This window comes from Narcine bancroftii, chromosome 2 (assembly GCF_036971445.1).
Source record: "Narcine bancroftii isolate sNarBan1 chromosome 2, sNarBan1.hap1, whole genome shotgun sequence".
In the NCBI taxonomy this organism is placed as follows: Eukaryota; Metazoa; Chordata; class Chondrichthyes; order Torpediniformes; family Narcinidae; genus Narcine; species Narcine bancroftii.
In genome coordinates, this window is record NC_091470.1 from 357072503 (window position 1) to 357095087 (window position 22585).

At 42.6% G+C, this 22585-nt stretch overlaps 1 protein-coding gene across 5 annotated transcripts in view; it reads left to right on the top strand.

Annotated features, from left to right (window-relative positions):
- The window catches only part of LOC138755789 (ras-related protein Rab-31-like), a 277761-nt gene that overhangs the window by 69691 nt on the left and 185485 nt on the right, over positions 1-22585 (top strand). For 4 of the 5 annotated variants that reach the window (XM_069922406.1, XM_069922409.1, XM_069922407.1 and 1 more), the window contains one exon: positions 16956-17027. In XM_069922406.1, the coding sequence (XP_069778507.1) occupies positions 16956-17027 (72 nt within the window). Of the gene's footprint in view, positions 1-14153; positions 14252-16955; positions 17028-22585 lie in introns of all 5 variants that reach the window. The other variant, XM_069922408.1, reaches the window with a different exon arrangement.

Consider the following 22585-nt stretch of genomic DNA (forward strand, 5'->3'; position numbering starts at 1 on the left):
GCCGAGGGACCGACGGGTTGGGGGAGATGGCCGAGGGACCGGCGGTTGGGGGAAGTGGCCAAGGGACCGGCGGTTGGGGGAAGTGGCCAAGGGACCGGCGGTTGGGGGATGTGGCCAAGGGACTGGTGGTTGGGGGAAGACTGGAAGGGGGTGGGGGTGGATACGGCAGCACAATTCGGTTGGGCTTTCCGAAATCCAGAAAAATCTGAAATTTGGAACACACTGTCCCCCAAGGGTTCCAGATAAAGAATCGTGTACCTATATAGTCTTTCTCTGAATTTGTCTTCTCCCAGCACTCGTGGGATCCATGTTTCAAAAAAGTTCGCTGGATCTCTTCCCGTGATTCCTTTCAGTCCAATAACTTGGACATAATTTCATCTGCTAAAATTCTCCATGTGGTCGATCTTGTCCAGCAGACCTTGTGTTTCCGACTCCCATTTCTTCACATCTTTTTCCAAAGCTTTTCTTGTGTATTTACCAAGTCCTCTTCTGCTTGGTTCATTCTTTCCATTAAGTCTTCAACAATTTCTTTAATTTCCCTTATCCTTTCAGTCATGTCTCTCATTACAGTTTCAACGCCTGTAAATTCATTGCTCAAGTTTTCCATTTTCTTCAGGATAACATTTAGTTCTTGTCCCAACTCCCCGGTCCCGAGGCCACTCTTTTGGGCTTTTGCTCAATGTTCCTGGCTGAGTAGAAACTTCCTCAATTTTTGTCCTCTGCTGCCTTGGTTTCTTAGTATTGGTTTTGTCCATGTTTTTAGCGAAAAACTCTTAATTTTAAGATTTTGACTGTCTTTTTGATACTCTTCATGGAGAGATTGATCAAAATATGTCTATCTAACTCCTTGGCATGGCCACGCCCCTTCATTTGCTTCCATCATGTTACTTCAGAGAACATGCAAACTCTTACCTATTAATTCATTCTTATTTATTTTCATTTTAAAAATATATTTTCCATGTCCTTTTTACTGGTTGCTTGAAGCTGCCAGTTGCTTAAATAACAGGTTTTTTTAAAACTCTGTGTGTGTATATTTGGAAAAGGATTTTTGTGGCAGAGTGTGTAAGATTACTGATGACATGAAAATATATGCTGCAATGGACAGTGAAGAAGATTATCAAGGTTTGTAACAAGATCTCAACCAGATGGGGAATTAGGCTTAAGGAATGGCAGATGCAGTTCAACTGGAGAAACTGAGCCCTGCTCATGGCAGGATTCTAAAGAGCATTGTGGTGCAGAGGATCTTGGATCTTAAGCTACATGAAGTGTCGGACATCTAAATGGTGGTGAAGAGATTGTCTGGGACATTAAAGGCAAGTGTTGGGACATCATGCTGAAATTATAAAAGACATTGACACGGCCACCTTTGTTTTTGTTGCCTTGCTAAAGGAAGTCAGGTTTATTGTGATCTATTTGCATAAGTACAATCTGATGAAAAAGTGTTCTCTGGTCCTCGGTGCTAAGCACCCAGACACACAACCAGACATAACACATGACCAGACAAACAATACTTATGCAAGAAAAGTATCTCTCTCTCTCTCTCTCTCTCTCTCTCTCTCTCTCTCCCTCCAAATAAATAAATAAATATTGTTTCATAAATATGAGAGTCTTGGATGGTTAGCAGTTCCTTTGGTCGATCAGAATTCCCACTGCCCATGGGAAGAAGCTGTTCCTCAGCCTGGTGTTACTGGCTGTGATACTCACTCCTCCATTTCTTTCCCAATGGGAGCAGCTGAAATATGCTGTGGGCAGGGTGGAAGGGTTTTGCATGCCCTCGTCAGACAATAGTTCATGTCAATGGGCGAGAGGGAGACTCCAGTGATCCTCCCTGCTACACTTATGGTCCTGCAGATTGACCTCCGATCTATTTCTCTGCAGCAACTGTACAACACTGTGATGCAGCTGGCCAGGACGCTCTCAATGGAGCTCTTTTAGAAGGTTGACCTAATGGTGGCTAATAGCCTTGCTCACTTCAGTCTTCTCAGGAAATGCAGTCACTATTGCACCTTCCTGACAAGTGAGGAGATGTGCGTATAAGAGAGGTCACTAGTTATGTGAACCCCAAGGAACTTGGTGTTATCCAGTCTCTCCACTTCACACTTTGTGTAGCGGAGGGTGGTCATTCCTGATCCTCCTGAAGTCCACGATCAATTCCTTCGTCCTGTCCACGTTGAGATTCAGGTTGTTACTATCGCACCATGTCATGAGATTTTCTACCTCTTTGTAGTGCGACTCATTATTGTTGCTGATGAGACCAACCACTGTTGTGTTGTCTGCAAACTTGATGACACTGTTGGAGCTGGATCAAGCGATGCAGTCCTGGGTCAGTAGCATGAACAGAAGCAGGCTGAGCGCACGGATATTATAGAGTTGGAAAGGGTACAGAGTGACTTGAGGTTGTTGACAAATTTAGGGAAGTTGAGCTCTTCTAAGAGAATGGAAAAGCTGCGCCTCGGACATTGAGAAGGGATCTTATTGATGTCCATAAAATCGAGGCCTTTGATAGGGTGAATAGTGACAATCTGCTTCCTAGAATCTAAGATGAGGAGATAAGGAGGTAGGATTTCAAAGAGATGTGAGGGGGACAGTTTTTACACTCAGGGTGGTGGGCACATGGAATGAGCTGCCAAACAAAGTGGTAGAGGTAGCTTTGTTAATTTAATTTAAACTAGACACTTGGATAGCTATATGGATTGGAGGGGTATGGATTAAATCTGAGCAAATTGGTCTAAAAGTATAAAAGCAACATCTAGTGTCTGATTGGACTCCTATCCCTTATTCTGTGGGGACGAGCTGGGCCTGAGGGCCTGTTTCCACACCGTGGGGCTCCATCACCACGTAGCAGGGGGTAGGCTACTGACAAAGAGGTGTGTCAGGCATAAGGATTTAGACGCCAAACACTGCTTGATCAAGGGGAACAGAAATCTGGAGCAGGCAGGAAATACTGCAAATTTGGCGATTATATCTGAAAAAGCAGGACAATCTTTTTTTCCCTGCTGTCAGCCTCAATAAAATGCACTGGTCACAATGATAAACCAGTCACAAAAAAATGTCGATTTCTCAACAGGAAATTGAGTCACTGCTCAGTGCTGCTGCCCTAGGAACCACAAGCAGTTGGGAATGTGTTCCCCCTTTCCATTTAAAAAAAACTTTGATTTCCAACAACAATATTTGTATCCTGAGCACAAGGAATGGGAAATGGGACCCACGCAATGGAAACTAAAGGGTAAATGAATGCAAAATTAGTCAACATCCTTTCTTGTGATCCGACAGGCATCTTGATCTTTCCCTGCCTGTGAGAGTGGGCAGATTTACAGATCCTGGATTTGGAATGAAAGAAATGAAAATATTTAATGAAAAACATTCAGGCACTTCTACCATCTGGGATTAAACCAAGAACAGGCTGCACACTTTGTCCTCAGTGTAATTAAGAAACACATCCCTGACATAACAACGTGAATCTAGTTGCCTAAGCTGTTCACATCTGCTCTTGTAGCTCATGAGGTCATGGAGCTTGTGGTTTTTCAGGGGAGAAAGAATTGCTTGAACAGACATTTTTGATCCTTGTTTTTGTCCTTTAAATCTGCATGGCTCTGTTGTCAATTGACCAGCAGCTTGCATTCACAAAATATCTTCAAGTAAAATTTATCTCCATGAAAAAAAAGTCATGCCATCGAAAAGTGATAATTGGCTACAAAGGGAGTTAGCAAGTCAGATAGCCAAATGCTTACAATAGATAGAATTGAAGGATTGCCCTGCAGGTGAGCAATGTGGAGGGGGGGAGGGGTCAAAGGATTGGAATTCCAGAGCTTTACGGTTGAGAGACAAGACTTGAAAACCTCGGAGGCTGCGAATTATCTAGAACCTGGAACAAAGAACAGAATGCTGAAGGAAATGGGCAGGTCGATCAGTGTCTGTGGAGGCGAAAAGTTGTCAATCGATGTTTAGACGCTATGCCACGACTGAAGGGGGGGGGGGGGGGAAGAGAAATGATTGTCAATAGACAGCAGAACCAGGATCTGAAGAGGTGAAGATTTGACTTGTGGGGGGAGCAGTAGAAAATGGAATTAGACGTGGCCGGAATTGGAGGAGAAAGAGATCTCCGGAGGTTTATCAACTTTGCTGATTCTTTTTTATTGAGCAATTCATGCAGTATATTTGTCTATCATATATATTTACCCCTCCATAAATCTTTGTCTGCGAAGCCAAGCCAAAGAGAAGAAGAAGAGATATTGCTTGTATGCGTGCTATATCAGGATGTGTGCTTACAAGTTTTACACCGAGGACCGGAGAACGCTGTTTCGTCGGATGGTACTAATGCAACCGGATGACAATAAACTTGAACACGATGAGACAGAATAATTGTTTGACGACTAGCTGGGCCTAATAGCCTTTTTCTGTGCTGTCGTGTTCTGTGGCTCTGTGGACAGGAGAGGGGTGGAGGTGCAAAGTAAGAAAGCTAACTGGACTGGAAGAAAGGTATGTCGAGGTACATCCTTTACTAATATATCTTCACTGCTCAGCGTACACGGTGGCTTCCATCAGCTTGTCTGTAGTGGATCAGTACTTGTGCATCCCGGTTTTAATTATCAGCGCACACACATTTGAGGTACAATCCTGACCTATTCTGGCAATATTTCTAACTGGGTGATGAAAATAAATTTTTTGAACAGCTGGACAATGAGAAAACAAACCAGAAGTTCAGAAGCTGAAATATCTTGGTTGAATTTACTTTGGGGTTATCTTAAAACACCAAAATAGGAAAGGCTGGGAATACTCACCAGATCAGACCACATCAGGCATCATTTTGGGTCCTGGATCTGAAATACTAACCATGTGGAGAGAGAAACAGGGATTGTTTCTGGCAGGCCTGGATTAACCATTAAGCAAAATAAGTCTACGCTTAGGGCAGCAAGGGAAGAAGGCACCATAGAGTTTTTTTTTCCCAGTGCCAGATTTACCAGGGTGCAGCTCAACCGGGGCCCCACAATAAAAACAAATATATTCTTATACTTACAGGTTCTATTTAATATAGTTGTGGGGTCCAGCCAGGAAGAAAACTGAATTTTTAATCTATTTCAGCACTTACTGAGTGTCTTGTCAGCAAACTTGACAATGGAAGGGTTAAGGGAGAACCATTGTTGGGCTCCACTTCGAGCATCAGTTGGCCTTAATCCGGCCCTGGTTTCGGGACCCAGATCTGAAACATTAACCGTTTCTCTTTCTGCAGATGCTGCATGACCTGCTGAGTATTCCCAGCATTTCATGTTTGTATTTCAGAATTCCAACATCTGATCCTCATTTATGTTGTAAAATAAGCCAAAATGATGGCCGTCAGAGCAATGCTTAAAAAGCAAAATGACTATCCGATCCATGTCAACAATTTAACATGTAAATGCTGTTATGATGCTTCAGTCTGTAACGTGCAATTCAGGTTTTCAAAGCCTGAGCAATGAATTTGTGAATGCTTTAAATCAACTAATATTAACTCTGAATGAATTTGCCCTAATCTTTACTGACACTAGAAGGAACAGTAAAGCCTTGAATTCTGTCTCACTGCAAATTTTCTTTCTCTGTCATAATCCAAGGGAGGTCATGACTTCTGTAATAATCAGATAAATCTTGAAAAACTGTTTGGTTTTCAGAGATTCGATGTTATTTGACTTACTGCCAACGAAAAGCCATAAATTACTAAATTTTTCCATTGGTGAACTTCAGGGTTATGGATCTAAAAAGTGGACTTCCGTATTCATGGGTGAACTGTGGAGATCTGCCTCAGTTATATGTTGGTCTAGTTTATGTTCTCACTGTCTGAGACTTCGCATTCAGACAGATACTGCTTTTAGACTCTTTGAAGGGTTCAATATTAAATTGTCTGCTGAGGGTTAGGACAAGTTGCAATATTATTGGCATTTCACAGGATTTGAGAGGCTGTGAGTGGTTCACAGTTGAGTTTAACACTCATTTTTTTTTAGTTTATGTTTCTAAGTAGAGCAGTACTTTGGTTCCATAATATTTTCGTTGCTGAGATAAAAAGCAATGCTCCCAGCTTTTCATGACCACATTTTGGATCGGTCTACAAAGGCATGGTGAATTCTACGGGCGGTTTCCGCCAATGTGCCAAACCCTATAAGCATCAAGTGCTTCGCACCAGTAGCTAAGTTAGAACCTTAGTGGACGAGGCGCAAATTTTGGCAGAATCAATCGGAATGTCAGGATCACTGAAATAAAAATGGGAAATGCTGAAGATACTCAGTTGGCCAGATGGCCCTGAAGATCAGAGAATTTAAATTTCGACATACAACACAGTAACAGGCCATTTCAGCCTATGAGTCCATGCCACCAAAATTACACCCAATTAACGTATAACTCCCGGTACGTTTCAAATGGTGGGAGGACTGGAAAAACCCATGCAGACATGGGGAGAACGTACAAACTCCTTACAGACAGTATGGAGTTCGAGCCCCAGTCCCGATCGCTGGCGCAAAACTGTGCTACGAAAGAGAGTTGTCACTGAGCCTCCATAGCCTTTGCGGCTATACAGACTTCAGTCCAAACCATCGGCAACTTGAGCTCCAGATTCAACCCTCCAAAGTGATCAGGAAGCCTTCGGCACCTTCTTGCATCTTGGTTCTGATCCCTGGTACTGCTCCAGCCAGTCTTCAACCTTGCATTTCTCCAGGAAAGAGGAGACAAGAGTGCTGGAGACGGGGTTTGAGATTCCATTTGTTGTGATCTCAGTGGAAGAGAGCGATCATTGAAAGGGGAACAGCTGCAGAATTTATCAAATGCTCACCCTTTCCAACTCGGACAACTTGAAGACAATTGTTCTCACAGGGCGAAGAAGAGTGAGGTGAACTAGATCCAATGTGGGTATTGTACTGACCACCACATGAAGAGCTATAACTGAGATCATTGCCTGGCCAATCTTGACTGATGCTGATTGGTCAATTTTCTCCGTTTTAGTCTCAAGCAGCTCCAGGCGATTTGCATTACGTTGCCTGCTCTCAACAGGGTGTGTGTTGGAAAGGTAACTGCTTCTACCTCTTCGCTTTGATTTCATATCTACAAGTAGCCATACATCTTAACCACAATACCATAAATGTAACAGGCAGCTGGTGTCACCTTCAACACAAACACCACCTGCTGCCAGGGTCAACCTTCCAGATCTACTGCACCCTCACTCACTTCCCTTTTCCCTTCCAGACATGCAGTCAAGTGGGCAAGTTGGCCCAGAAGTGTCAGTTGAGTCACTTCTCTCACCACCACATCATTCGGCAACATCTCAAATTCACTGTCCTATGATATAAGAGTGGGGTGGGGGTGGGGGAAAGGGAAGGTGGCCAGTTTCACATGGCTGTGGACAAAGGCAAGGAAAGCCATTAATGCTCTTGGAAAGGTAGTTGTGTGATTGCTATAAATTGCTCTAGTTTGTCTGATGAAGTTATACCCACAAGTTCGTTGGTTTGGACCCAGCAATGATTTAAAACGAAGAGGAACATTATTTTTGTCAGGATATTAATGTAACTTGCAGAGCAGCCTAAACGTGGAAGTCCTCTTGCGTGCCCTGTGGCTGATGTGGTTTCCTGACTTGGAAGTTGTGTCTGAAGTAGCCTTTGGAAATATTGCAAACCATCTTGTGGACAGCAGAGGTGGCTAATATTGTTACTGCTGTTAAAGCTGAATAGTGAGAGAGTTCCATCAAAAGAACTGCTTGAGTCAAGCTTCTTGACTGTTGTTGGAGCCCAAGAGTTCCAGGTAAGAAGACCATACTCTGGACTTGTACAGGGTAAAGAAGAAAAAAAGCTTTGGATCTAAACTTAAGCTTTCTTGTAGCTACCATTTTATAACCCCCCCCACTCTTCCAATAGAGAAATGTCAATCCTTGGCTTTGTCAGGGTGAGGCCAAGTGTAAACTTGAAGAACAACACATCGCATTCTTCCTGGACAGCTTTAACCCTTTTCTCCTTTTTAAAATATTTGTATTGATATTTTACAATTTAAAAAAATTGAACCACACAATTATGAAGTGTGCTACAAGATTAGAAAAAGTTACAATAGTGATTAAAAAGTACAAGTTTCAAAGCACACCCAAGACACTGAAATAGTACGTTAAAAAATCCCCTAAACAAGGTTGACGATTAATCTTAATAAATCCAGGGGGTGCAATCTTAGAGAGACTGTGCCAAGATTCCAGATTAACACTAAATCTTAAGATTATGATAGTAGTCCAAGATCATTTGGAATTTAATATTTGAGTTATTAACCACATATCTAATTTTTTAGGTTTAAACAGGATATAATATCCCTTATCCATTGTGCATGTGTAGGTGGGGTACCATCTTTCCATTTAATCAAAATTGCACGTCAAAACCAATGATTTAAAAAAATAAAATGCATCATCTTCTCAGAATGTTCCAAAAGGAGCAATTAAAGGGGTAGATTCTAATTTGAAAATTAAAACTCAACCCCAATGGTATGAGCATTAATGTTTCTCGTTATAACCCCCCCACCTAATTCCACTGATTTTTAAAATCTCTACCTACTCCTGCGCATACCTCTCTTACTCTCCTCACTTCAAATAACTCCAGGCAATTTGCATTACGTTGCTTCCCGTCACCATCACTCTCACTCACTTTTCTTTCTCCTTCCCCCTCCTTATGATTTCTCTCTTGACCTATCTCTGCACTGCCGCACCTTCTGCTCTATAGAGGATCACTTCTGGGGCCCTCCCACAGCCTCTTTCCTCTTTTGCATATATAATTTTTCTTATTTATCTTAGTCTTGATGAAGGGCTCAGATCCGAAATGTTGACTGACCATTCCTATCCATGGATGATACTGCCTCGCCTCCTTGATGATTGCTGCTGCTCTCCGATGGCAGTGTACCCTGTAGATGTTTTCGATGGTGGGGAGGGTTTTGCTTGTGATGTTCCTGGGCTGTATCTCCTACCTTTTGCAGGGATTTATGCTCAGGTTTATTGTTGTCCCTGTACCAGACCATGATGCAGTCGGTCAGTGTATTTCCACCACAAATCTGAAGAAATTTCCCAGCGTTTCTGATGTCAGACCAAACCTCTGCAAACACTTGAGGAAGTAGTGGTGCTGACATGCTTTCTTCATGATGCCATTGGTTTGTTGTGTCCAGGAAAAATCTTCCGAGATAGTGACGGCCAACAACTTAACTTTGCTCACCCTCTCCACCTCTGATTCCACCACTGATCACTGGGCAGTCCACCTCTGGTGTTCCCTTCCTGAAGTCAATAATCACCTCCTTGGTTTTGGTCCCATTGAGTGCAAGGTTGTTGTTGGTGCACCATTCAGCCAGGTTTTCAATCCTGTATGGCTTATTGCTCCTTTTCGTGCAGCTCACTCCCATGGTATTGTCAGCGATTTGTACATACACATATAACTGTTCCAGCTAACTTTCCGCTCAGTGATGTTTATCTGTTTGTGATGGAAGATTCAGCAAATGATGTTTCATTGAACATCAGATGGAAACGATTATCCTTTTCCCGCATGGCACTCTTGTTGCCTTTTATTAGCCCGTGTTTAGATATTATCAAGTCAAGTTTATTGTTATCTGATTGTACAAGTACAACCCGATGAGACCATGCTCTCCAGTCCTCTGTGTAAAACATGCAGACACACAACCAGATATAACTCGCATATAGACAGACAATACATATGCAGGACAAATATTTTATCTATACAATTAAATAAATAAACATTGTTTCATGGACATAGTTTTGGATGGTCAGTGTGAGCAGTTCCTTTGGTCCTTCAGCTTTCTCACTGCCTGTGGTATCAAGATCTGACTTGCATTCAGACATTGATTGTTTTCATTTCCTCAGAATATGAAAGAGCAACGAGTACTGTGAATTCTCCTGTGAACGTCTTAACTATAACTTAAGGGGAGATAATTAAGCAGCTGAATGTAGTGAATCCTTGGCATTGCCCTGAGAAGCTCCCTGCGGTGATTGATGTTCAGGGCTTAGATGAATTAATGACGAATGAATGAATGAAGTGTATTTTTGTCTATAGTCATAAGTGCAATGTAATGAAAGGCTTAATTCGTGTATTTTCCCAGGTGCATAAAACACACCGAAACTGACTGGTCCTGTAAGGAGTTTGTATGTTCTCCCTGTGTTTGCGTGAATTCCCTTCCGGGGGCTCTGGTTTCCTCCCACCCTCCAAAACGTATGGAATTGTAGGTTAATTTGGGTGCAATTGGGCCGCATGTGTTTAAATGACCAGAATCAGCTTTTACCATGTTGTAAATAAAATAAATGAAGTGATAGATCAGTAATCACAGTTGGCTGGTAATGCAAGAAATATGCTGAATGCTGAAGACATTGTTGGAGGTCTTGGTTTTGGTTAGGGCCAAAAGCTTGATAGCTGTTTGGTAGGGGGAGGGGGAGGGTGGGGGGGGGGGGGAACTGGTTTTACATTTTAAATCTGGACGTGGAGCATAGAAACAGGCCTTTCTGGCCCATGAGCCCTTGCAGTTCAAATTCACCCAATTAAACTACAACCCCATACGTATTGAAGAGTGGGAGGAAACGGGAGGAAACCCACACTGATGTGGGGAGAATGTGCAAACTGCTTACAGCCAGTGCTGGATTTGAACCCTGGTCACTGGTGTTGGAATAGCATTGCGCTAACTGCTGTGCTAACCATGCCACCTTATGAACTTAAGCAGTGCCAAACTTCAGGCTTTTGTATCTTTTACCTGAGATTGTAGCAAGAAGACAACATGGCCAGGGTGAGCCCTACAACAACCATTACCAACTCCCTTTGAGTGAGATGTGTCAAGACGGTGTGCTTGGTTCCCAGAAGCAGTGCTGATTAAAGTTGGATGTTAAAATTTGACAACCAATGAGGTGGGTTGCCTCCTCCATGATGTGTTATTTTCAGACTAGAATTTGGAATGCAAATCACTGTCTGCCTCAGTTAGTTCACGATGTTTGTTTGTTCAATAAATACAGCTTCCACTGACAAGATCTCTAGATATAGGATGTTGGCCCATCGTCCCATCGAGTCTGCTCTGCCATTCTAATCATGAGCTGATCCATCCTCCCACTCAGCCCCACTCCCCGGCTTTCTCCTCGTAACCCTTGATGCCCTGACTAATCAAGTACCAGTCAGTCTCTGCCCAACAAACTCGCTCCCACAGCTTCCTGTGGCAACAAGTTCCATAGACTCAAGACCCTCTGATCTACTCCTGGAAGAAATGATGATCATTTACTTGGTTAGCAGAAATCAAAGATAAAATTGACTAATTTTGTTTTCCTTGGAATTCTACACCAGAGTTTGAGGGGAGAAGTTGGTAACCTACTTGTGGTTTACAAAAGAGCAGTGAGTGTCGTCTGTTAAAGGCCAAGCTTCAATTTTGGAGCTCACAGGCACCAAAGCAGCATCAATGTACACTTTTCCTAGTTACTTGATACTACATTCTGCTTGATGAATTGTTACAAGCCCAAAGGACCCCAAGACCCAGCAGCAATAGATATTCACCAAGACAAATGGTTACTTGAACAAAAGTTGCTTTTAATTATCTTTAAACATGAAAACAGAATCCCGCTTTAACTTAACTAACCTAACTTGACCCCCTTCTAATTCTAAGTGCATGTTTATGGAATGTGTGTGTAAATTCAGAGAAGTTCTTTGATTCACACTCCAATCTCACCTCACTCCTCCAAGTTCACTGTTATCAGGCAATTCTTATACTGTGCACAGACTTTAACATCTATAAAGTTCACCAGGCTTTGGTGCTTGAAAGGTAAATGGTTACCACTCAGGAAGGTTCTTGTCAGTTTTCAGAGAGAGATTCATTATTCACCGGACACCCACAACCAATTCCTTTTTTTAATCAGCCACTTCAGTGTCTTGCAGAAGAAACTTTCCCAGCTTCTGCTGACCGTAACACTGTAGAACTGATCTCTCTCTCGCTATGTCTCTCTCTCAGAGAGAAAGTCTGTTTCACTCTTTCTGCTTGCAAAATAACATGACCCTCTTAGAACAGCAGGTTCCCCTCCAGACAGTCTGCGGCTCTGACAAGTTCTTTCATCTGTTGCATTTTTGAAAAGAACAATCCATTAGTAGAGTCTCTTGGGCACTCTCCAAAGCTTTTGCAAAGGCTGTTGGCCCTGACATGTCTAGCATGGGGCAGAACTCCAGTATTTTCAATAAGATCTGTTTTAAAGTGTTTTTATGTGACCTAACTAAAAACCTGTCCCAATTTATCTCCCAAAAACATATCTATATTCTGTCACAATAGACTCAAGACCCTCTGATCTACTCCTGGAAGAAATAATGATCAACAGAGTAGAATATTTACTTGGTTAGCAGAAATCAAAGATATAATTGACTAATTTTGTTTTCCTTGGAATTCTACACCAGAGTTTGAGGGGAGAAGTTGGTAACCTACTTGTGGTTTACAAAAGAGCAGTGAGTGTCGTCTGTTAAAGGCCAAGCTTCAATTTTGGAGCTCACAGGCACCAAAGCAGCATCAATGTACACTTTTCCTAATTACTTGATACCACATTCTGCTTGATGAAGAGCATTCAATTTTGCCTCAGCCTTGAAATTTTGCTCTGTGTGCATGGGACCATGGAGTGGTACAGCACAGAAATGGATCTTTTGGACCATCATCTCCATGCTGACCTTTTTGCCCATCTCTATCAATCCTATTTTCTTTCATTAGAACTATATCCTTCAATCCATCTTCCAGAGAGATCATTAGTCATTATCATAATGACCTCCATTATCATCCTGATCCTGATCTCTTCTCGCTGCTACTTTCAGGCTGAAGATACAGAAGCCTAAAGTCCAACATCTCCAGGTTCAAGAAAAGTGATGAGTCGCACTACAGAGAAGAGGTGGAAAATCTCATGATGTGGTGCAAGAGTAACAACCTGACTCTCAATGTGGGCAAGACAAAGGAGATGATTGTGGGCTTCAGGAGATCCAGGAACAACGGCCCTCCACTACAAATCAATAACTCTGTAGTGGAGAGAGTGGAGAGCACCAAGTTCCTTGAAGTTCACTTAATTAGTGACTTATTGTAGACAGACATTTTCTCACTTGGAAGGCGCAACAGCAACTCCACTTCCTAAAAAGGGTGAAGTGGGCAAGGTTAACGGCTACCATTACATCAACCTTCTAAGGGAGAGACCGGAGGGTAGGGGGATTGTTGGCCAGGCTGAAGGCCACATTAGAAGATTATGGCAAGTCCTCTGGGTACAAGATAAATGTGGATAAAAGTGAAATCATGCCCTTGACAAAGGTGGAATCACAGACAGTACCAATAAGGGAGCCAGTTTAAATGGCCACAAGGACTTGAGCAATTTATATGAATTCAATGATCTCCCTTTGCTCCAGAAGATTGAGGAGGATTTGGATAGATGGAAAACCCAGCCCATAACTTTCAATTGTGTTAAAATGAAAGTGATGTCAAGACTGCAATGTCTTTTTCAGTCCTTGCCCATCCCTTTACCCCAGAGCTTCTTTAAGATGCTCAACAGATATGTAAAGAAGTTTTTGTGGAGTGATAAGGTGACTTGGGGTTACAAACTGGGAGGTATGAAATTACCAGACTTAAAAAAATATATACTATTGGGTGGCCCAGTTGAGGTTTATCGCTTTTCTCTATGAAGGTGGTGGTACCCCCTCCTGGGAACAAATTGGACTGCACGTGATAAGAGAAAAATAGCAGGAGAGTTAATATATAAGTGGGACACTAAATTGATACCAAGGGAAACAAATAATCCCATATTAAAACAGGTATGGCAATTCAGACGTGGCAAAAATAAATCAATGTATCGGGCTAAAGATGGTTATCTCCTAAAATGTCCTTGTCGCAGAACAAATTAATACCCTATGGCTCTGGATAATAAGATCCTGGACACCTGATACCGGAAGAGGATCAGGTGTATCAAGGATTGTTATGAATGTGGGCATCTCCCGTCATTTAAACAGCTGAGGAATAAGTATGATATGTCAAATAAAACCTTCTGCTATCTTCAGTTAAGATCTTAAGGGATAATTTGGGACCGTCTTTGGCCTTGCCCATGTGCAGTGACATGGAGATTCCAATTTGAAAGGGGAAAACAAGCAAGTTTATTTCTGTGATTTCTCCTATTCCAAAGCCAGGCTTACATAAGGAAAGGGAGTTGGACTTGGCCACAACAATCCACGAGCGGTGCCGGTCAGACCTGTGTCTGGACAGCAGTCATTAATGCCAGGTGCAGGTTGGTGCAGTATAATTTCTTGCATTAACAGTACCTCACACCACAAAAATTACATAAATCCAAACCAGAAATCTTGGAAATGTGCTTTAGGTGTGATGTGGAGATTGGAACCTTTATCCATTCAACCTGGCTGTGTGCAAAGGTAAGATCCTTCTGGGAGGATCTGGGGGACATTCTGGGGGAAAAAAAAATGCAAAGGTGGATTTTTCTCAGGATCTGGAATTGTACCTTCTGGGAAACATTATGGATATAAGTTTTAAACAGTCTAAGTACCAAGTTCAGTTTGTGAAGGTCGCCTTGTTGGTAGCCAGGAAATGTATATCGGTCATGTGGAAGCCCTACTCCCAACTAAACATTACACAATGGAATATGGAGATACAGAGTTGTATTGCCAACATACAAAAACCGCATACAATTTAAGGAGAAAATATGACACATTCGTTGGGGTATGGCAGCCTTATCTGCAACATATATGTATGCAGATATAATTACACTCCTTCTAAATAGAAGAAAGGTAAAACTCCGTACTAATAGTGGAATGACTGAGATAAATGAAGTGGGTCGTGGCACAGATGTCGTGCTCTTGTTTTTTCATGTCTTTTTCATTTTACTTTGTTACTTTGGGTTTATATTTGGTTCCTTTAAGGATCTGTGACTATAGATCTTTGGATTTATGTTTGTTTAATTTACATAATCTTTTCTTTGTAATATTAGGGCACGGGAGGAAAAGGAGAGGGTTGGGCAGGGGGGAAAATGGACTCTGAATATAATATATCATTGTTGAGAAAGATTGTTTTGTTGTTCTGGATTTGTATGAGTCTTGGAAAATCAAAAATAAAATATAAAAAAAACTCTTCGATGGAAGCCCGAGGGTGTCCTGGCCGGCTGCATCAAAGTGTGGTACAGTTTCTGACTGGAAATGGATGTGAGGTCAATCCAAGGACCAGAAGAGCAACAGAGAGGATCAGTGGAAATTCCCTCCCACGACACCACCCACCCTCCCCCTACCCCCCCCACCATCAATATGATCTACCATGACCATTGTCTAAATAGAGCACGCAAAATCATTGAGGATCCCTTCTGCCCCGCACACAGCTGGTCCTGAAAAGAGATCCAGGAGTATCAGAACACCAGCACCTCCAGGCCTGAGGAACAGCTTCTTCCCATGAGCAGTGAGAATGCTGAACAACCAAATGAACTGCTCACCCTCCCCCTCCGAGACTCTCACATTTACGGAATAATATTTATTAGTATAGATGAATACTTATTCTATATATGTATTGTTTGTCTGTATGTGTGTTGTGTCTGTGTGTCTTTCACCGAGGACTGGAGAACGCAGTTTCGTCAGGTTGTTCTTATGCAATCAGAGGACAATAAACTTGACTTCTCCAACAGCTATAAGGTTGTTGAACCTCACCATACTACCTTAACTGTGAACATAATCTGCTCCAGGAGCACCAAAAGAGCACAACTGAAACTGTTTTCTTTCAACGACTGCAACTGTGAATTTATTTATCTCTCCTTGTATATTTATTATCTCTTTTCTGCCTTGTGTGGTAGCAATATAAAATGTACTATTGCAGTTGGTATGGCATGCATACCCATTTAACTGCAGTGTTAGAATTTTGGTGCAAGTGTACATTGTATTTATGTAATGGCAATAACTCATCGGATCTGAGCTGTCATGTTTTGAACCGAGGCCATGTTTTGAGGTACAGGGCTGAAAAGAGAGAAGATTATCAGTGCTAATTGCATTTTGACAGTAATATGGCAGCTCTGAATAGTGTGATTGAGCAGAACATGCAGTGGGATTTGTCTTGATTTCTGTAGATTGGGCACACCCAGGAAATATTTTAACTGACTTTAACAGGCTTCTGTCAATTGACTCTTTCCATGGCAAAATTTGAGATTGCAAAACAAGCTGTCCTTTCTTTTCCCCTTCAGTTCCATTCGCTAGCTCCTATGTATTACCGTGGGTCAGCGGCAGTACATTACAGGCCCTTTGGCCCACGATGTTCTGCCAACATAAACTTACTCCACCATCAATCTAACCCTTCTCAACCTCGCAGCAATGACCCTCAAATTTTCTTAGATTCATGTGTCTATCTAAGGGTCTCTTAAATGTTTCTATTGTACCAGTCCCCACCACCACCTCCAGCAATTTAATTTTTCATTTAGTGTTATGGTTAGGGCCAAGAGCTCGATGGCTGTTCAGGGGATGGTTTTAAATTTAGACCTACAACATGGTAACAGCTTCCGGCCCAGGAGCCCGTGCTGCGCAAATACTCCAGTTTACCTTCAGCTTCTGCATGTTTTGGAGGGTGAGAGGAAACCCACACAGAGAACGTGCAAACTCCTTACAGACAGCGCCGGATTCGATCCCGGAATGTTGCCACCGTAATAGTGTGACACTAACTGCCACACTAACCCTGCCACTCTAATCCATCAAAGGTGCTCACCACTCTTTCTTAAAGAAGTTTGTGCCTTTCATGCACTGCCCACAACCCAACATAAAGTATATGCTATAAGATAACTGACATAGAAAAGGTGAAGCATAACTTTATTCCCACAAATTAATCAGTGAGGCTCAAAATGAGCTTCCAGCTGGGTTACAAATTGGCTAGCCTGAGGAATTTACTGATTAAAATATCGATGTTATTTTGAAAATGCCTGTTTAATTTTTGTCCTTTCTTTTCCCCTTCAGTTCCATTCGTTAGCTCCTATGTATTACCGTGGGTCAGCGGCAGCCGTCATAGTTTACGACATCACCAATGAGGTAAGTGCACAGTAAGGTCCAGCTCGGGTTCAGGGAAAGCGCTTTATGCGGATCTCTGTGCTTCATCAGTGGCAGGGAGACATTTTTTTTGTAGTAACAGATTGCTTCTAACTGAGTCTTGATAAGAAAGAAATGTTACTCGTTCGTGCTGCTGTTAAAGAGCATCTTCAATTAAGTTTTCAATTTTCTGCAGTTTTATAACACATTTTTGCTGAATGTTTTCTCCAGGATGAGATGCATTTAACTGATGCTCAATTGAATAACAGATTGTAAGATACCTGTGGCTTGCCACGGAGCCTTGAACTAAAATCAGCAAAATCTGGTTGCCATATGCTTCAGAGATACACTGGTAGGGTTGATCACTTTACCCAGCACAGTAATGAGGGATGTGAAATTGGTGGTGAATGGATGTTGATGCTCAGAGTCCTGGCTTGTGTGTGGAGATAGCAATCGGAATTAGACCCCCTGATGTTGTCTAGTGCATGTGATGGATTATGTTATATTTTCTATTGTATATAGATAAGTTTTAAAGGAGATAAATTATGGCAGGTTTTTTTTTAGTGTAGATCACGAACAAACACTTCACAACAAACATCTTATTTAAAATGCCCGAGCTCTGCTCAAGCCAGACATTCCAGGCTCCGAGTGCCTCTGCAAAAACTTGGAAGAATGTCTATAATCGGTGTTAATTGGACATGCTGTGGAGTAATGGATTATTGTTTTGGAAAGCAACAGATGAATAGACTTGGAAGATTGGGTCCAGTGCCACAGTCTGAGTGCAGTTTGCTGTTCTAAGAGGTCATGTGGTTTTCTCTGTGTGAGAGAGAATTCAGTTCTACAGTTCAGCAGCAGCAGATGGGACTGGAACAGGACAAGCTGGCAAACTTGTGGAAAACCCCATTTTGAAGACAGGTTGTGAGTTCTTAGTTCGGCCTGGTCAAAGGCCTTGTGATCCATGCAAGAGGAGAGGACTGGCTGCATAATATTTCACTTGAATTAAGGGAAACAGAAAAGGAACTCTGTGGTGACCTGAAAGAAAGAGGTTTTCATCTGGAAAACCCTGATGGGGCAAGTTTCTTCAGCAAGACACTGAAGTGGCTGTTCAGAAGGAATCATTTGTGGGTATCCAACGAGCAATAAATCTCTCTCTGAAAATCGACAAGAACCTCCCTGAGTGGTAACCATTTAATTTTCAAGCACCAAAGCCTGCTGAACGTCATAAATGTTAAATTCTGTGCACAGTATAAGAATTGCCTGCAGCCAGTGAAATTGGAGGAATGAGAAGTGAGATTGGACTGTGAATCAAATATTTTTTCTGAACTTACACACACATTACGTACACGTGCGCTTAGAATTAGAAGGGGGTTTAATTCATAGTAATAAGTTAAAGTTTGATTGTGTTTTTATGTTTAAAGGAAATTAAAAGCAACTTTTGTTTAAGTAACCATTTGTCTTGGTGAATATCTATTGCTGCTGGGTTTTGGGGATCCTCTGGAGCCCATCACCTCTTAAAGGGGGTTGACAGGGTAGAGATATTTTCACCAGTGGGATGGTGCAAGCAAGGGACCTAGTCATTAGAAACTGAGGAGTGCAAACATTTCTTCTCTTGGAGGATGGTGAATATCTGTAATTCTCTGCTCCTGGGGGTGGTGGAGAGAGATAAGTATTTGATGGGAAACAGCACAGAAGAGGAGATGCGGCCAGCATGTAGGACTGATGTAGTCAAGCTGGAGATGGTACAGGGAAGATTTATGAGGATGATGCCAGGACTTAGGGGGACCTGAACTAAAGGAAAAGGGAAATAATTTCTTGGAGCGTAGGAAGATTAGGAGTGATCGCATAAAGGTGTGCAAAATCACAAGAGGAATGGACTGGGCGAATGCAGAGAGTCTTTTGTCCAGTGTAGGATAATCGGTAACCAAAGGACATGTGTTTAAGGTGAGGGAGATTGAACAGGAGCCTGAGGGTTTATACCGAGGGTTATGAGTGTATGGAGTGGGCTGCTGGAGGAGGTGTATGACACAGGTGCTATTCCATTGTTTAAGGAAAGAATAGTAGATGGATACATGAATAAGATGAGTTTAGAGGGATATGGGCCAAATGCAGGCAGGTGGGATAAGAGTAGGTGGGACATTTTGGATGGCATGGGCAAGTTGAGCTGAAGGGCTGTATGACTCTATTGGCCATCAAGTGGAAGGGCAGACTTGCGGCACCTGGTGACCTATTCCTGTGATCTTGCAACATTGTGTTCATTTGGATTTATATGAAACCTGAAGGGTGAAGATGACGGTCAGCAAAATGGTCAGTTCATTTTGGAGGAATTTGTGGTGAATCTTGAAAGAAGCATCGTCCAGACTTGTGAATGATATTGAAAAAGGTTTGGTCTCGAGATGTAATTTCATTATTAGGTCAGCCATTGATTCTTGAGCAACAGCAGAAAAAAGGAATTCCGAAACATAAACCACTGTTTGCATAAAAACGCAGGGAACTGCTGGACGAACTCTGCAGTCTCGCAGCATCCATATTACCCCGACCTTTTGGGCCCGAGCCCTTCTTCAAGGGATAAGCAAAGAGCAGGAAGGCGTCAGAATAAGGACCTAAGACTGGCCGTGGGGAGGAGTCAAGACCAACGAAAGATGTTAATTGGATATGGTTAGAGGAGAGGTGAGAATTGATTTTGGCTCAGAGGGAGATGGAGAAAGGTGATGGGGGAGGGGTGTGTGGTATAACGGAAACAGGAGAAGTTGATGCTGATGCCATCCCATTTACATCACAGCTGTGTCCATGATGTTATGGTTGTGTTGTGGTTAGGAAATTGAAAGAAGTGGCCTGCTTGAAAGTTCTCCTTTTTTCTTAGCAGCTTGAATACACTCTTTCCACATTTGTCAAGATCACATCCGCAGTCAGTCAAATTCAAATCTGTTATCATGTGTATCAAAAGTGAGTGATGGGGATGGTTTTTGTGAGAAGTCCAGTCGACCTCTCAGACATAGAACTGCTGAGTTACAATTATAGTTTAATTGGAGCAAAGGCAACATAATTAATGTCTTGAGGTTCATTTAAGGGCCTGATGATGGGAGGAAAGACACTGCCCCTGAATCTGGTGGTGTGTGATCTCAAACCCTTGAATCTTCTTCCTAATTGTGAGCAGGGTGAAGAGAGAGAGAGAAAAAGAGTGGTCAGGGTAGGGGGAGCCTTTTAATACTTGGGCTGCTTTTCCAACGTAAGCATGGGTTAGAGGTGGATTCAATGGAGGGAGGGGATTGTGAATGATAGCCTGATCCTCGATCCCAGTTCTAAGTCGATTCTTGCAGTCTTGGGCAAAACAATTCCCATACCACGCAATGGATGCCCCCTGAGAGGAGGCCACACTGGGCCGACCGAATGCAGTTGATGAGGTTGGACGATGCGCATGTGCAGCTCTGCCTCACCCGGAAGGTCTGTTTGTGGCCGTGGATGGAGGGGGGAGATGTTGAGACAGGTTGGGTCAAAGGGCTTGTTGTCCACGTTGTATACCTCCATGATCCTGTGTGTATTTTAAATTTAGACGTACAGCACGGCCCGTGACCTGGTGCTGCCCAATGACACCCAATTGACCTGCCACCCCAGTATGTTTTGATCGGTGGGAGGAAACCCGAGCACCCGGAGGAAATCAACCCAGACAAGGGGAGAATGTGCAAGCTCCTTACAGGCAGTGATGTTTGCTGGCGCTGTAACAAAGCTACATTAACGATGCCACCTACTACTCCATGTACTGTTTAATCGGAGTTCATCTCGGACAAATCCAAGTTCACTGCAAAGGAGCAGGAGGCTGAAGGAGAAAGGAAAAATAGATGAAAATTAAGAAAAATGCTTGTTCGCGGGATTGTTTATTTATCGCGGGACCTTATTGACGATGCAATGGATGGTGTCCTGCTGCATGCCATGGAATGTAGCCAGACTTCCCTTTGCTTGTGAAATTCTCCCCCTCCATGATTAAAATTGCAGAATTTCTTCTGGCTAATTGCATTTCTTTCCAGTCACAGGTTATTTACTGTTGCTTACTGGGGGGTGGCATGGTTAACGGCACGGTAAGCACAGTGCTGTTTTGGGCCCAGGGACCGAGACTGGGGTTCTAATCCTGTGCCATCTGTAAGGAGTTTGTATGTTCTCCCCGTATCTGCGTGGGTTTTCCCCGAGGGCTCTGGCTTCCTCCCACCTTTTAAAAATGTACCAGGGCTGTAGGTCATTTGGGTGGCATGGACTTGTGGACCTGTTACTGCGCTGTGTGCCTAAATTAAAAAATTAATATGTTTGCGAGCAGATGATTCATAGTTAAACTGGCCTTCACTACTGCAAGAGGTTGCAGAACCATTCACTTTGTGAGGTAGATGGGAAAGGGAACAGCGCAGCTCCTTGAGAAGGAAATAAATGATTAATCCTAATCTTCATCAGACAGCAGAACATTGTATCTGCACCAATTGTAAAATGCTTGTTTTACATTGATCCTATTTTGCTTCTCTTGCACTTCATTTGATTCCTTGCACTCTCGAAACCCTGGCCAGTTTCCACCATAGACACTTTATTTTCCTGCTGCTCAAGTACTCCAGGGACCTCTTATCTGGTGCATGGGAGGCAGCTGGAATATCTGCAGGAGACCCACATATGTAAACCCCATGCAGGGCGCCACTGTTAGCAGGCGTTCTATTGAGCAACATATCCCCCCACCAATCTTTTGCAGTGGTTCTCAAACTTTTGGTCTAGGCTTCCTGGCCGAACATGCCATGGCAATGACTGAGCACTATTTTCAAGACCCAGCTCTTTAAGAAACAGGTTTTTATCTTATTTAAAGTATTTTATTTAACATTTTAAAAGAATAAACATGGAAACACACTGTGGCCCTCTGGTTGAGAACCACCTCGAGATACATTGTGAATAAAATTATTTGTTAAAATATCCAGGAACAGATTAACACGAGATCAAAAGATCCTAGTGATGGAATTACCCTTTGAAATAAACCTTGTAGAATGTTTGTGAAAATGAGACTTTCCTCCCCACACTGGTTGAAGAACAGATAGATTGAGACCTCTTTGTTGATGTAGCATTAGAAATTGGTATGAAAGAGGTGAGAGTCCGGAATTGATTGCAAAGCTTAAAAGAGAGAAATTCTGAGCAGACCTCCTTTGTGTTGTAAGAGTATTTATATAAAGGAAAACACTTTAACCTCAAATTGGAAATGGTTCAGAAGAATGCCAAGAATAAAAGTTAAATAGGAGAGCTTAAATAAAGACTGGCATGGTCAGCAAAGGTAGCAGTTAGCACAGTGCTGTTACAGCGGCAGCAACTAGAATTCATATCCATCACTGATTGTATGGAGTTTGTACTGTGTGGGTTTCCTCCCACCATTTAAAGTGTACCTGGGGTTGTAGGTCAATTAGGTGTAATTGGGCGGCACAGGCTCATGGACTGGAAGGGCCAGTTACCATATATGTCTAAAAAAAAATTAACCATGAAGGGTCAAACTGGGAGGATTAATTCAAGAAAGTAATGAACAAAAAAATGTTTCCACAGCTGCAGGA